Genomic DNA, 13,769 nt, shown 5'->3' with positions numbered 1-13,769 from the left:
GTGATCAAGTTGTCGACATGAAAAGCTTAATCTGTAATGGTCTGTTAGTAGGAGGTTATAATAGCCTTTTTTATGACCAGGGTTCAAACCTCTTTTGGTCGAGCTCACGCATAGATTTTAATGTGTAATTTATGAGCTATTGCACGTATGTGTGAGTTTACCTAATGGAGTGCCTGTCGATTCTCACTGCTACACAAAAAAAAAAAAAAAAAAAAAAAAAGCTTAATCATTCAAAAAGGTTGTAGGAGTAAGGATTGAAGGTGGGTTATAGAATCTGTGGGTGGAGACTGGTCAAGGGATATAAGAAATGCCTGCCTAATGCTTTGATTTTACCTTCATTTGGTGCTTAAGCCTAGATTAACTTGGATGGCAATTTCAATTGATTACTCAAAATTCTCCTTGTACCCATGAAGGACTGCTTTAACTACAAATTTAAGCAAATTGTTGTAGTTTGAAATCTTGTTTAGATTGTGGACACATGTTGGGATATTCCTTTTCAAATGTAGAATTATTCTTTGCCAAATCTCTGTTTTACATGTTCTTAATTCAACATACAAAAAATTGTTAGCGGCGGAACATCGGAAGTTTTGTTTTGATAGGCTTATTGTTTTACTTTGTGGTTGGACATTGTTTCGTCTGAAACTAGGTGCAATTGGAAATATTGCTAGTTAACTTCTTATGAATTCATTTGTAATGCAAAAAATAAAAAGACAAAGAGGAATTCATTTGATATCTGCTGTAGTGTGCATACCTTCTAATTGCAATGTAATGGCACTTGCAGGAAGTACAGAGGAAGCATGGTTTGATTCTGCTGCCATACTTGATTCAGACTGTGATGAGGATTTCCAAAGTGTGCAGGATGGTATGATATCTGGAAATATTATTCTTTAATGAGATACTCCATTTCCTATTATGCCTTTGATTATGAAGTAATGATTCTGGCTAATAATATGTGCAATTTCTATCTACAGATATGCAATCTCTAAATGGCTTTGAAGGTGCATTCATATCAAGTGTTGCTTCTCATGGAGAAGGTAATCATGGAGAATGTTCTGCTGATGCATTGCCCACTAATAAACTAAAGAGAGAGGGAGAGGCATCTACGGGGAATTCTGCATGCAACTCTGTTAGTGAGGTTGCTAAGAATTCAACTCGTGCTGATGATGCTGATTCCAGATTAAAATCAGTAGCATCTATGAATGAAGGCAGGGAACCAACTTACTGGGATGAGGTGTCTTCTGTGGATGAAGGTGCTGGCAGGGAGCAAGGACTGTTGAATAATTGTGGAATTCTTCCCAACAACTGTCTACCATGCCTTGCTTCTACTGTTCCTACAGTGGACAAAAGAAGATCACTGAGTTCTAGTCCACTAAGTGCACGGAAAAAGGCTTCCTTTAAACTTTCCTTTAAATGGAGAGAAGGAAATTCTAATGGTGCTATACGTGAGTATTATTAGTGCTTCTTTGTTATGGTTTTAATGACACAGATAGCAACATGCAAACATATACATGTGGACATAGTTATTTTTGCTTTCATCTCATAATTATTATTGCTCCCATTCTCATTCCAAATATCCTGATTAAATCATTGAATTGTTTATAGATATACATTTCTTGATTTTCCATTTCAGTGGATATTCTTCTGGCAAAGCTGAACTTGAATGACAGTAGTTCTTTCTCTTTTTTCTTACTTTTTGTAAAATCTTTTTCCAATTGGTGGGTGTCTTCCACAATGTTGGCTCTATCTTTTTAGTGAACCCATAGAGCCTGCTGTACATAAATGCATGTACACAGAGCCATCCAAGTTCAGTCATATTGAGAAAGCAGAGAACAAAATTTGTAGGTGACCATGGTCAAAGGTTATGAACTGCCTGTGGCTTTGAGTCTTAAGTTGGCCAACACATGCACATGAAATTTAATTAACATACATATCTTCTTCTCCTTTCTTGCTAGTTTCTTCGAAGATGCTTCTGCAAAGACCAATAGCAGGCTCTCAATTGCTGTTTTGCCCGGCAGAAAAGAAGATGCTTGATTCTTGGTCGCATATTGATCCCAGTACCTTCAAAGTTAGGGCAAAGAGCTATTTGAGGTACGAAAATGGTTCTCAGCTCGTTTATTCTGTGTGCATTACTATGTACATTCATGCACATCTACTTTCACATTATACCTATCTGTATAAAAGACACATAAATAACTATGTTTATGTTCATAAATGTATATTATTTGAGAATGTGAAGATCTATAGTTTATATTTGGTATTGCCAATTTTCTGTCATATCTGAACTCTTTTTGCATTTCATACATAAGCGTGCTTATTTTTTGTTTTTTTATTGCAGAGATAAGAAGAAGGATTTTGCACCTAATCATGCTGCATATTATCCTTTTGGAGTTGATGTATTCTTGTCTCCACGGAAAATTGACCATATTGCTCGGTTTGTGGAACTCCCTCTAATTAATTCCTCCGAGAAACTTCCATCTATCCTTGTTGTAAATGCTCAGGTAGCTTCTTTGTTGCATGCACAATCTATACTTTTATGATGCATTAATCAATTTTAAGCAGTGCTGGTAGGTATCAGAATGGCAAACCTCTTGCTTATTTCATTTTAACTAGGCTTGGTGTTTTATTCCTCCACATGCAATTGGAAGAAATATGTGCATATATTTTGATTTTTTTTACTTTTAAAAATGAATTTCTTCAAGGGATTTAAGCTTGTATATGGAGTTAATCTACAATCTTTCACAATATACTAAGAGATTGCAACCAAAAAGGCATAAAGAAGTGTACAAACTGTAACATAGTGCTCTATTAGTTGTGTAGGTTTGACCTGATGTTTTTGGTCACCCTCACATCCAATTTATACCTCTTATTTGAGCATTGTTGCTGACTTTTATTGATCAAACCATCTCCAGCTGACTTTTTCTATATTTCTTTTATAGGAATACTGCCTTCCAAATTACTATCTCTAGTTTTAAGTCTCTCCAGTATATTACCTTATGCATCAGGCTCTAGTCTCTATTTCTAACTTCAGGGTTTGAGCCTTGGAGATCTTCTAATATAGCAGTTTAGAGTTCAAACACTTCCTTTCCTTGTTCCTAGAATTTTCTTCTAGTATTCTTGCTAATGATATTTCATCTCTGTGCGCTGATTTGTTTTTTTATTTGGTCTCAGGTTCCGCTTTATCCTGCTTCTCTTTTCCAGAGTGAAGCTGATGGGGAAGGCATGAACATTGTTTTGTACTTTAAGCTGTCTGATAGTTACTCTACGGAACTTCCATCCCATTTTAAAGAAAATTTCAGAGTAAGTTGGAACATTATACTTGCATCTCAATTTTTTTGCCTTCTCCACTTGTTACAGACTTGTATTTAGCACTTATGCTGTTAACATTTTCATCTTGGAATCATGCCAGGAACAAAAGCTTTGCAACATTATTGTTGTAAATGGAATTGTCTCCTTCTTCACTTGTAATTGGACCGTCGTTGTTCTAAAAATCTTATTATTGTTCAGATGCTTTTTGTAAATGGAATATCATCATTGTAAAATCTTTTTATTCTTCAGAACATTTTGCAAAAATAATATCATTGTAAAATCTTTTGATTCTTCAGAACGTTTTGTAAATGGAATATCATCATCATAAAATCTTTTGATTCTTCAGAACATTTGTAAATGTTATTTTCATGTTACTTTTGTAGCACGATTGTAAGTTATGGATTACTGAATGTCTTTAAGTATGGTTTTCTGACATTAGACATGATCCTTTCTGTCTTTTCTTTTGGATGCTAGAGCTCACTTTATATATTCTGTTCTTAGCATGTATTAAAATCTAATGGGTGTTCTCTTTTCTCTTCTTCTTGGACAGAGACTAGTTGATGATGAAGTAGAAAAGGTCAAAAGTTTTCCCATAGATACAATCATACCCTTCAGGGAAAGGTTGAAGATCTTGGGTCGTTTAGTAAATGTCGATGAACTCCATTTAGGTGCTGCAGAGAGGAAGCTTATTCATGCTTACAATGAGAAGCCCGTTCTAACACGTCCTCAACACCAATTCTTCCTGGTAAGTTCAGGAAAAATTTCATATGAAAAAATATAGTTCTTCATTTTGGTTTTGTATGAACTTCTATTTTACTTCTTGTGGTTCTCGTTGACATTATTTCTTGTTTCATCTCTCTCTCTCTCTCACACACACACACACACTTAATAATTACATGTGGTGTGCACTGACAATTAAAGACAACATTATGTTTGAATTGGCAGATTTTAGGTGATAGACTAGATAAATTTATGGATAAATTTCATGCAGCACTCCAGTGTTTTCACAAATGTCACTGACCTTCTTGCCGTTAGCTAACCATGCAAATTGACCATTTTGCCCCTCTTTTAAAACCATCCCCTCAGTTTCTCTGTCCTCTCCCTTTCTCTTTCTCTCTCTCCTACCTCCCTCTCTCCTCTCCACGCTTTTGCCAATCATCCTTTCCATCTCTGGTGGAGAAGGGGTGGCCAAAAATAAAATTTAATTAGTCTCTTTCTGATGCTAACTTCTAAATTAGTATATTATTTTTTAATGTGTGTAAAATTGTAGGAAACGGTAATTTGTCCATGTGATTTAGGTGCTCAATCGGAGTTTAGTGTGTCTTGGGTTTGAATCCTTATTGAAGTTTTGCTTATTTTTATTTTAGTTTCTTACACCTGCTAGTGTTGGACCTTTGTTTATTTTTATTTTAATGTCTTATGTTGCCCCTAAATTATTTGTAAACAATTTAGATTATTCATTTAACTATTTTATAATAAATATATTATTATATTGTCGATACCAGTCCAAATCACATGCTTATTTATCAAGTATTGTCATATATCAAATAATTCCAGTATTCTAGTTTTCACGAATTTCATCATGTGAATAAGTTGAGTGATTTAAGCCTCTATGGTTTTAAGGCTCTTTACTTTGCAGGGTTAAAGAGAATGATTTAATCTATTAAGAGTGATTGAGGTTAGTATTTCATTATAATTTTCTATTTTACTTTTTTTCCCATTATCTTATTATATTTCAAGCTTCAATCTTGAAGATTTATGTTTATGAAGTAAAATTTTATCCTTTAGTTTTGAGACAAATTTATAGATATTTATTTATAGAGAAATATTATAGATATTTTTTGTTTTTGTAAATTTTTTTCCTTTGTAATTTTGCCCCCACTAAAGTAATTTTCTGGGTCCACCATTGGCGGTAATTAACCTCAAGGGAGATCAGTGACATTTATAAAAACATAAGGTTGGTTGGTGTCTTTAGCCCAACCTCAGCGGTGCTGTGTAAAATTTATCCTAAATATATTAAAGATTTTCCATTGGGATTTTGTTACAAAATTGTGATGAGTAGTTGTGGAAAAGGAGAAAGGGAAGCGGTATTCCCATGTATTTTATTGATATGAATGAAAAATATTTATACAAGAGTTTCTTAAGAATTCTCCTAGATTTTAGAGATTACATTACTATTTTATAGGATTAGATTACAACAGAGAAAAATACAAATAAACCTAATCAAGAAAGGAATAAGATAAAGTACAAAATAGATAAAATACAAGATAAATAGGAGAATATATTTTATCACTCCCCCTCAAGCTGGGGAATGGATATCAACCATCCCTAGCTTGCACACCAAGTCTTCAAACCGTTTAAGAGGCAGCCCTTTGGTCAAACAATCAACCAGCTATTCTTCTGAAGACACATACGAAATGCAAATCAATTCGGCTTCTAATTTTTCCTTAATAAAATGTTTATCTATCTCCACATGTTTGGTGTGATCATGTTGCACAGGATTATGTGTTATACTTATAGCTGACTTATTATCACAACACAATTTGATTGGCTCATGGTTGTGTCACGAGAAGAACCTTCCGAGCCCAAATTTAAATTTTCTGCTTTGTTATTATTGTTGCTAGTTACTACTTGTTGCTGTAATTCCTTATGTGGAATAGCTTTTACTTTCTGTTATGCATTCTAGGAGTCGGTTTTGCCATGTGCAGAAAGGGGCAGAGAAACTCAAGTTTGTTAGGAGAATATGTGCCACTTGGCAGGGAATCTTTCCCCAGGCGCTAGAATATATTTGCCCACCCTCAACGAGAGGAAGGCATGAATGGAAAATCAGAATTCTTATTGTTCCCTTCTCTAAATTCTCTCTCTCTCTCTCTCTCTTTCTTACCCTCTTTCTGTTCCTCTTTCTGGATTGCTACCACCCTCTCCTCTCGCTGTTACTGCTTCTTGTTCGAATATCAAGCTTTCCTAATTCGAATTGGAATTGGAAGAAGGCATATTGTCAGGCTAAGCCGTGACAATCTTGGTATCAGAGTATCGGTTCTTGGCCGATGCTGTCAACTTGGTGTAATGGCGGAAGAAACCCGCATGAAAAATTTTGAGACACAGTTGCAGTAGGTTAGCTCAACTGTGTCGGAATTCCAAGGAAGGATCGATCACCTGGAGATGGGAAAGGAACCATGAAGCAATCTTAGCAATGGATTGCAAGTTGGAAGGATCGTTGGAGGGAATGGAGCAGAGGCTGGAAGGATCTATGACGAGGCTATGGGAGGACATGCTGCAGTTTATGCTCATGTTCACATGCTAGAATATGGTAAGGATAGCTCCTGACTTTCCTCCACGTGAGAGGGATGACCTCATTTTACCGAGAAATAGAGCTCATAGAAAGGAAGGTACGTTCGAGATTGAGGTAGAGCAGGACGAAAGGTTAGAAGGGGTGGTGGTCAGAGAGAGGATTGAGCAGCCTCACGGCCATCCTCTGGGATTTCCCATGCCTCGGATGGAGATACCAGTGTTTGAAGGAGCTAATCCTCGATGGTGGCTGAGGAAGTGTGAGAGGTTGTTCAGCTGGCATAACATATCCAGAGGGCAGAGGGTGTTGCTAGTTGCCGCTTACTTTAATGAAGCGGTGGATGCTTGGTTTCAAGGGTGTCTTAGTTTGAGGGAAGATTATACATGGGAAGAGTTCTCTGAAAAGTTATGTGAGCGATTCGGAGAGAGGAATATGCCGGACACGATAGAAGAGTTCAATAAGCTTAAACAAATAGGGAGCGTTGAGGCTTATTTGCAGAAGTTTGAAGAGTTAAGGTCGTTTATGATATGCCACAACCCACATTTATCAGAGGCTTATTTTGTGTCAAGTTTCCTGAGCGGCTTGAATGAGGAACTACTACCAATGGTCAAAATGATGAAGCTGAGGATGGTGGGGCAAGCCTCTGAAAGCGCCCGATTACAAGAGATGTCCGTGGAGGCACTAATGAGGAAGCAGAGCCAACAGCAACGAGGGGTGAATCTCGGAGCCAACCCTGTTGGAGGAAGAAGTTACCCCCGCGATGCGGCAAGAGGTAACCAGGTGGTCAAAGGCGTAGGTGGGTTGAGCTCGGTGCCTCATGGGGAACAATTAAGATAGCAAAGGAGGTTGGCTGGCCTTTGCTTTTGATGTGGTGACAAGTACCACCCAGGACAGTCCTACAAGAGGTAGATTCTCTTGTTGGAAGGGGACGAAGAGGAGAGCCAAGAAGAGGAAATAGAAGGAGACGGCGAGAAGGAAGTAGTAGAAGACAATGGGGAGATTTCCATTCACGCTCTGAAGGGAGTGACTAATAACAAGATCATAAAGGTGGGAGGCCACTGTAAAGGTAACGATCTTATGATTTTAATAGATAGTGGGAGTACTCATAGCTTCCTGGATGAAAACACCGCAAGGAGACTAAAGTGCCAACTCACGAAGACTCCACCTTTGAGTGTAACAGTAGCTAACGACCAAAGGGTGTTGAGTAAATCGGCCTATAACGGGTTCTGTTGGGAAATGCAAGGAGAAAAATTCGAAACAGATTTGAGGCTACTGCAACTAGGGGGCTGTGAGGTGGTTCTAGGGGTAGATTCGATGAAAGGGGTGAGCCCCATCAGTTTTAATTTTAAAAGGATGGAAGTATCCTTTGAGAAGGAAGGAAGGAAAATGACATTATCTGAGGGAAAGGAGGAGGGTATGTACAAGATGATGTCGGGGAAGAGATTGTTGAGGGTGATCAATGGGAAATAGGGGCGTTGGCCATAACTCTTTTCGATCATGGCAGTTGAGGAGGTTCAAGCAGGTTCAGCACTGCAAGGTGAGTTGTGCCTAATGGTGAGTGCATCCCAGGAAGGGCCCGATCAGGTACATCACTTAGACATCCTTAATAGATTGCTGGATGAGTATGAGGATCTCTTCCTTGAACCCCAATCACTTCCTCTTGCCCGAGTACACGATCACACTATCAACTTAAAACCACACACTGAGCCTATTAACATTAGAGCCTATCGTTACCCACCACTCCAGAAAAATAAAATTGAAAAGATGGTGAGGGAAATGCTAAAACAGGCCATCATTACACTAAGCCAAAGTCCCTTTGTTTCTCCCGTCCTTTTGGTTAAAAAGAAAGATGGAACATGGCGGTTTTGTGTGGACTACCACCAATTAAATGCTATAACCATCAAAGATAAATTCCCTATTCCCTCGATAGAAGACCTTTTGGACGAGTTACATGATGCTCGATTCTTTTCTAAGCTAGACTTACACTCGGGCTACCATCAAATCCGGATGAAGCCCGAGGATATTCACAAGACCGCCTTTAGAACTCATCATGGGCATTTTGAATTCTTGGTGATGCCCTTTGAACTCACCAATGCTCCAGCCACTTTTCAATCCCTTATGAATACCATTTTTGAACCCCATCTCCGAAAATTCATATTGGTATTCTTTGATGACATACTCATTTATAACCCCTCATTTGAACTACACTTATTCCACCTTAGAGCCACCCTCGACATCTTCCGATCCCACTAGCTATTTATTAAGAAGTCTAAGTGCGCATTTGGTTAAGGGCAGGTGGAGTATTTGGGGCACATTATATCCCAAGGAAGGGTGAATACTGACCCCCGAAAGGTGGAGGCCATGGTGTCTTGGCCAAGGCCAAATTTAGTAAGGGCCTTGAGAGGGTTCTTGGGATTAACCGGGTATTATCACCGGTTTGCAAAGAACTATGGGATAATCAACAAACCTCTAACGGAATTGTTGAAGAAGGGAGGTTTCAGTTGGGGACCAAAGGCAGAGGGGGCTTTTGAGGAACTAAAAGGGGCCATGAGTAGGGTACCCGCTCTTGGTCTGCCAGATTTCATTAAGGCCTTCATCTTGGAGACCGACGCTAGTGGAACTGGAATTGGGGCGGTTTTGGTGCAGGAGGGAAGACCTCTAGCGTTCCTAAGCCAAGTGCTAGGTCCTAAACACTCAGGACTCAGCATATATGAGAAGGAGTTCCTAGCAGATTTGATGGCTGTCGAAAAATGGAGGCACTACTTAGAGGGAGGAAGATTTATAGTCAAGACTGACCATGAGAGTTTGAAGTTTTTGTTGCAACAAAGACTTCAAACACAGTTGCAGAGGAAAGGAATGGCCAAACTCATGGGGCTAGACTATCTTATCCAGTACCGAAAAGGGAAAGAAAAAGTTACTGCTGATGCACTTTCAAGATGCCATAAAGAAGGTGGTTCGGCAGCCATGACCGAAGTGGTTCCCCAATGGTACCATGAGGTGGTTGACAGTTACGAAGGGGACGAGAAGCTTAAGCCCTTGCTGGAAGGGTTAATGTTGGGGGCCGACGTGGGAAAGGGGTATACCTTAAACAAGGGAATGCTGAGATATCAGGGGAAGGTAGTAATCAGAGATAAATCAGATCTGAAGAAGAAGATATTTCAGGCCTTACATGAATTGCCCATGGGGGGTCACTCAGGAGAACAAAACAAATATTTAAGGGTGAAACGGGTTTTTTATTGGCCGAGAATGAAGTCAGAGATTAAGGGGTTGGTGCAAGCCTGTGACACTTGCAAAAGATGCAAATAAGAGACAGTAGCTTACCCGGGGTTACTACAGCCCTTGCTTATCCCCGAGCAGGCCTGGTCAAGTGTATAAATGGACTTTGTGGAGGGGTTGTCGAAGTCTGAAGGTAAGGACGTCATCCTAGTAGTGGTGGATAGGTTGACCAAGTTTGCACACTTCATTGGATTAACCCACCACTACACAGCCCAAGAGGTGGCTAGAGCCTTCTTGGATAGGGTGGTTAAATTGCATGGAACCCCCAAGACCATAATTTCAGATAGAGATCGAATTTTCACCAGCACAATGTGGCAGGAACTGATGAGATCGTTGGGAACAAAGCTGAGCATGTCTACTGCTCATCACCTTCAAATGGATGGCCAAACCGAGAGGGTGAACCAAAGTCTTGAGACCTATTTGAGGTGCATTTGCCTAATGCAGCCTAAAGAATGGCACAAGTGGATGGCCTTGGCTCAATGGTGGTACAATACTTCCCACCATTCCTCTATTAAGATGACCCCATTTGAGGCCTTGTTTGGGTACCAACTGCCCGTTCTACTTGCAACGGGAGAAGAATCCAGGGTAGCTTCGGTAGATGACTACTTACGAAGGAGAAAAGAGGTGACACAGCAGTTGAAAAAAGAATTGGCTTCAGCTCAGAACCGCATGAAGCAGTTCGCGGACAGGAAGAGGAGTGAACGAGAGTTCGAAGTGGGAAACGAAGTATACCTGAGGTTGAAGTATCCTCACCTCAAGTCCATCACTCAGGGAAAGGTGACCAAGCTCAGCCCTAAGTACTACGGGTCATTTCCTATAGAAGCCAGGGTGGGGAAGGTGGCATATTGACTTAAGTTACCAATCGGGTCGCTCATTCACTTTGTATTTCATGTGTCTCTTCTTAAGAAGGCAGTGGGAAAACAGGCCGTAAGTGCGGCTCTACCCACAATTCCCATGGAGGCTGGGCAAGCAGTGGAACTCGAGGTTATTCTGGAGCGAAGGGTGATCTACAAACATGGCGCTCTCCTCATGCAGGTGTTGGTTAGGTGGCAGGGAAGACCCTTGGAAGACAGTACCTGGGAGTACCTACCGGATCTCCTCAAGCAATTTCCAAGAGTAGCTAATCTCCTTAGCATTTCTTGAGGACAAGAAAATTGTTAAGGCGGGGGAAATGTCACGAGAAGAACCTTCTGAGCCCAAATTTAAATTTTCTGCTTTGTTATTATTGTTGCTAGTTACTACTTGTTGCTGTATTTCCTTATGTAGAATAGCTTTTACTTTCTGTTATGCATTGTAGGAGTCGGTTCTGCCATGTGTAGAAAGGGGCAGAGAATCTCAAGTTTTTTAGGAGAATAGGCCCCACTTGGTAGGGAATCTTTCCCCAGGCGCTAGAATATATCTGCCCACCCTCAACGAGAGGAAGGCATGAATGGAAAATTAGAATTCTTATTGTTCCCTTCTCTAAATTCTCTCTCTCTCTCTTTCTTACCCTCTTTCTGGATTGCTACCACCCTCTCCTCTCGCTGTTACTGCTTCTTGTTCGAATATCAAGCTCTCCTAATTCGAATTGGAATTGGAATTGGAATTGGAAGAAGGCGTATTGTCAGGCCAAGCCGTGACAAGCTGAAAATCCTCAAATCTTCCAAAATAATTCGCAACCATAGCAACTCACATAGGCCCATTGCTAGTGCTTGAAATTTGGCTTCAGCACTTGATCGCGCTACTACCCCTTGCTTTTTACTCCTCCAAGAAACCAAATTTTCACTTAAGAACACACAATAACATGTGGTAGAGCATCTATCAACCAAAGACCTTCCATAGTCTGCATCAGTGTATTTTGTGATATCCAAATCTGTCCCAGCTTTAAATAAGATCCCTTTACCTGGAGTTGTCTTTAAATAGCACAAAATTCGTCGTACAACTTGCATATGATCTTCTGTAGGACAATGCATGAACTAACTAACAAAACTTACTATGAAGGCAATATTTGGCCTGGTGTGAGATAAGTAGATTAGTCTGCCGACCAATCTTTGATACCTCCCTTTATCCACCGGTTGACCTTTATCACATAGTTTAACATTAAATTCCACTGGAGTACTTGCACCTTTGCCACCTAGCAAACCTGTCTCATGTAATAAATCAAGAGTATATTTTTTTTGGGATAAGAAGATACTTGCTTTAGAATAAGCTACCTCTATGCCCAAAAAATACTTCAAAATACCAAGATCTTTAATTTCAAAAGTCTTGGATAGATTATCCTTAAGTTGTACCTGCTCCTCACAGTCATTTTTAGTGACAATAATATTATCCACATAAACCAAAAGAGCAGTTACCCGTCCCCCACATGAATGCTTAAAGAAAAGAGTATGATCACCCCTACTTTGAGAATAACCCATACGCCTCATGGTTTTAGAAAAAACGATCAAACCAGCCCCGGGGAGACTATTTAAGGCCATAAGGAGCTTTCTTTAATTTGCATACTTGTCCGGACAACCCTTTATCAAAGCCGGGAAGGGGTTCCATGAACACCTCTTTCTCCAAATCTCCATGTAAGAAGGCATTCTTTACATCAAATTGGTGCAACTTCCAGCCATAGTGCGCTGCCAGGGCTAATAGGATATGCACAGTGACATTTTGGCTACCGAAGCCAAAGTTTTTAGGTAATCAACACTATAAGTTTGTGTGTATCCTTTAGCAGCTAATCTTGCCTTAAACCTTTCTAGGGACTCATCTACATTATATTTGAGGTTAAAAACTCACCGACAGCCCACCGGCTCGACTCCCTTTGGCTTAGGGACCCATGTCTGTTTTTTTTCTAAGGCCCTCATCTCCTCCTGCATTGCTTGAACCCAATTCTGATCTTGGAAAGCCTCATTAACTGTCTTAGGAATAGGAATTGTGTCTAAGGAAGTTAGAAAGGCCTTATGATTTGGAGATAAGTGGTGATAGGATATATAATTGGCCAAAGGGTGTTGGGTGCAGCTTTTAATCCCTTTGCGAAGGGCAATTGGCAGATCAAGATCGTTAGTAATTGATGCAAGCAGTGAATTAGATGTAGCAGAATTAGGTTGAGAATTGGAGGGACAACAACGTGAGGTTTCATTACCTGGATTAGGAGAGGAAACTGGTGTTGGAAGAGGTTCTGGAATGGGCTGCTATTGCTGTGTTCTCCTCTTAAATACATAAGGAGATCCTTTGAATCGAATTAGAGTGGATGGCAGCTGTTCTTCTGGAGGTTCCGATTGGTTCTGTTCATCTAAGGAAGAGTTAGATGGAACATGAATCTGCAAATCATGAGAGGTTTCTAAAATGGGAAGATCATTATTTATATCAGCCCAAGATATATGTGTATCTTGAATATTAGCACTAGGAGGACCAAAGAATGATTGATTTTCAACAAATGTAACATCTTTGGTCACATTAAATTTTCTAATAGCAAGGTGATAACACTTGTACCCTTTTTGACTAGGTGAATAACCAAGAAACACACATTTGAGGGCTCTAGGGTCTAGTTTATCCCTATGATGTTTGGATACATGGACAAAAGAAACACAATCAAAGACTCTCAAAGGAAGAGGAGTATGAGAAAACACTGCTGGAAAATAGGAGGACAAGCATTGAATTGGGCTTTGGTGTTTTAGAAGAGTAGAAGGAACTCAGTTAATTAGGTAGGCAGCAGTCAAAACTACCTCTCCCCAAAAAGACTTAGGGACAAAATGATCTAGTAAGAGAGCTCTCGTAACATTGAGTAAATGTTTCATTTTTATTTCTGCTACACCATTCTGTTGAGGAGTATCAACACATCTACTCACGAATTATACCTTCTTGCTGGAAGAAATTATGCAAGTGATGATTGAAGTAGTCTCTTGCATTATCAGTTCGGATTTTTTTAATTTGA

General features: G+C 39.7%; 1 protein-coding gene across 5 annotated transcripts in view; it reads left to right on the top strand.

Moving 5' to 3' along the window:
• The window catches only part of LOC127797555 (uncharacterized), a 55,233-nt gene that overhangs the window by 34,523 nt on the left and 6,941 nt on the right, over positions 1-13,769 (top strand). For 2 of the 5 annotated variants that reach the window (XM_052330551.1, XM_052330552.1), the window contains 6 exons: positions 782-862; positions 972-1,442; positions 1,953-2,088; positions 2,336-2,498; positions 3,169-3,297; positions 3,857-4,051. In XM_052330551.1, coding sequence (XP_052186511.1) covers positions 782-862; positions 972-1,442; positions 1,953-2,088; positions 2,336-2,498; positions 3,169-3,297; positions 3,857-4,051 — 1,175 coding nt within the window. The remainder of the gene's footprint in view (positions 1-781; positions 863-971; positions 1,443-1,952; positions 2,089-2,335; positions 2,499-3,168; positions 3,298-3,856; positions 4,052-13,769) is intronic. The other 3 variants (XM_052330555.1, XM_052330554.1, XM_052330553.1) reach the window with 3 other exon arrangements.

This window comes from Diospyros lotus, chromosome 3, assembly GCF_014633365.1.
Source record: "Diospyros lotus cultivar Yz01 chromosome 3, ASM1463336v1, whole genome shotgun sequence".
Lineage (NCBI taxonomy): Eukaryota > Viridiplantae > Streptophyta > Magnoliopsida > Ericales > Ebenaceae > Diospyros > Diospyros lotus.
The sequence above is the reverse complement of the archived record's forward strand: the minus strand, read 5'-3'. Positions and strand labels throughout refer to the sequence as shown.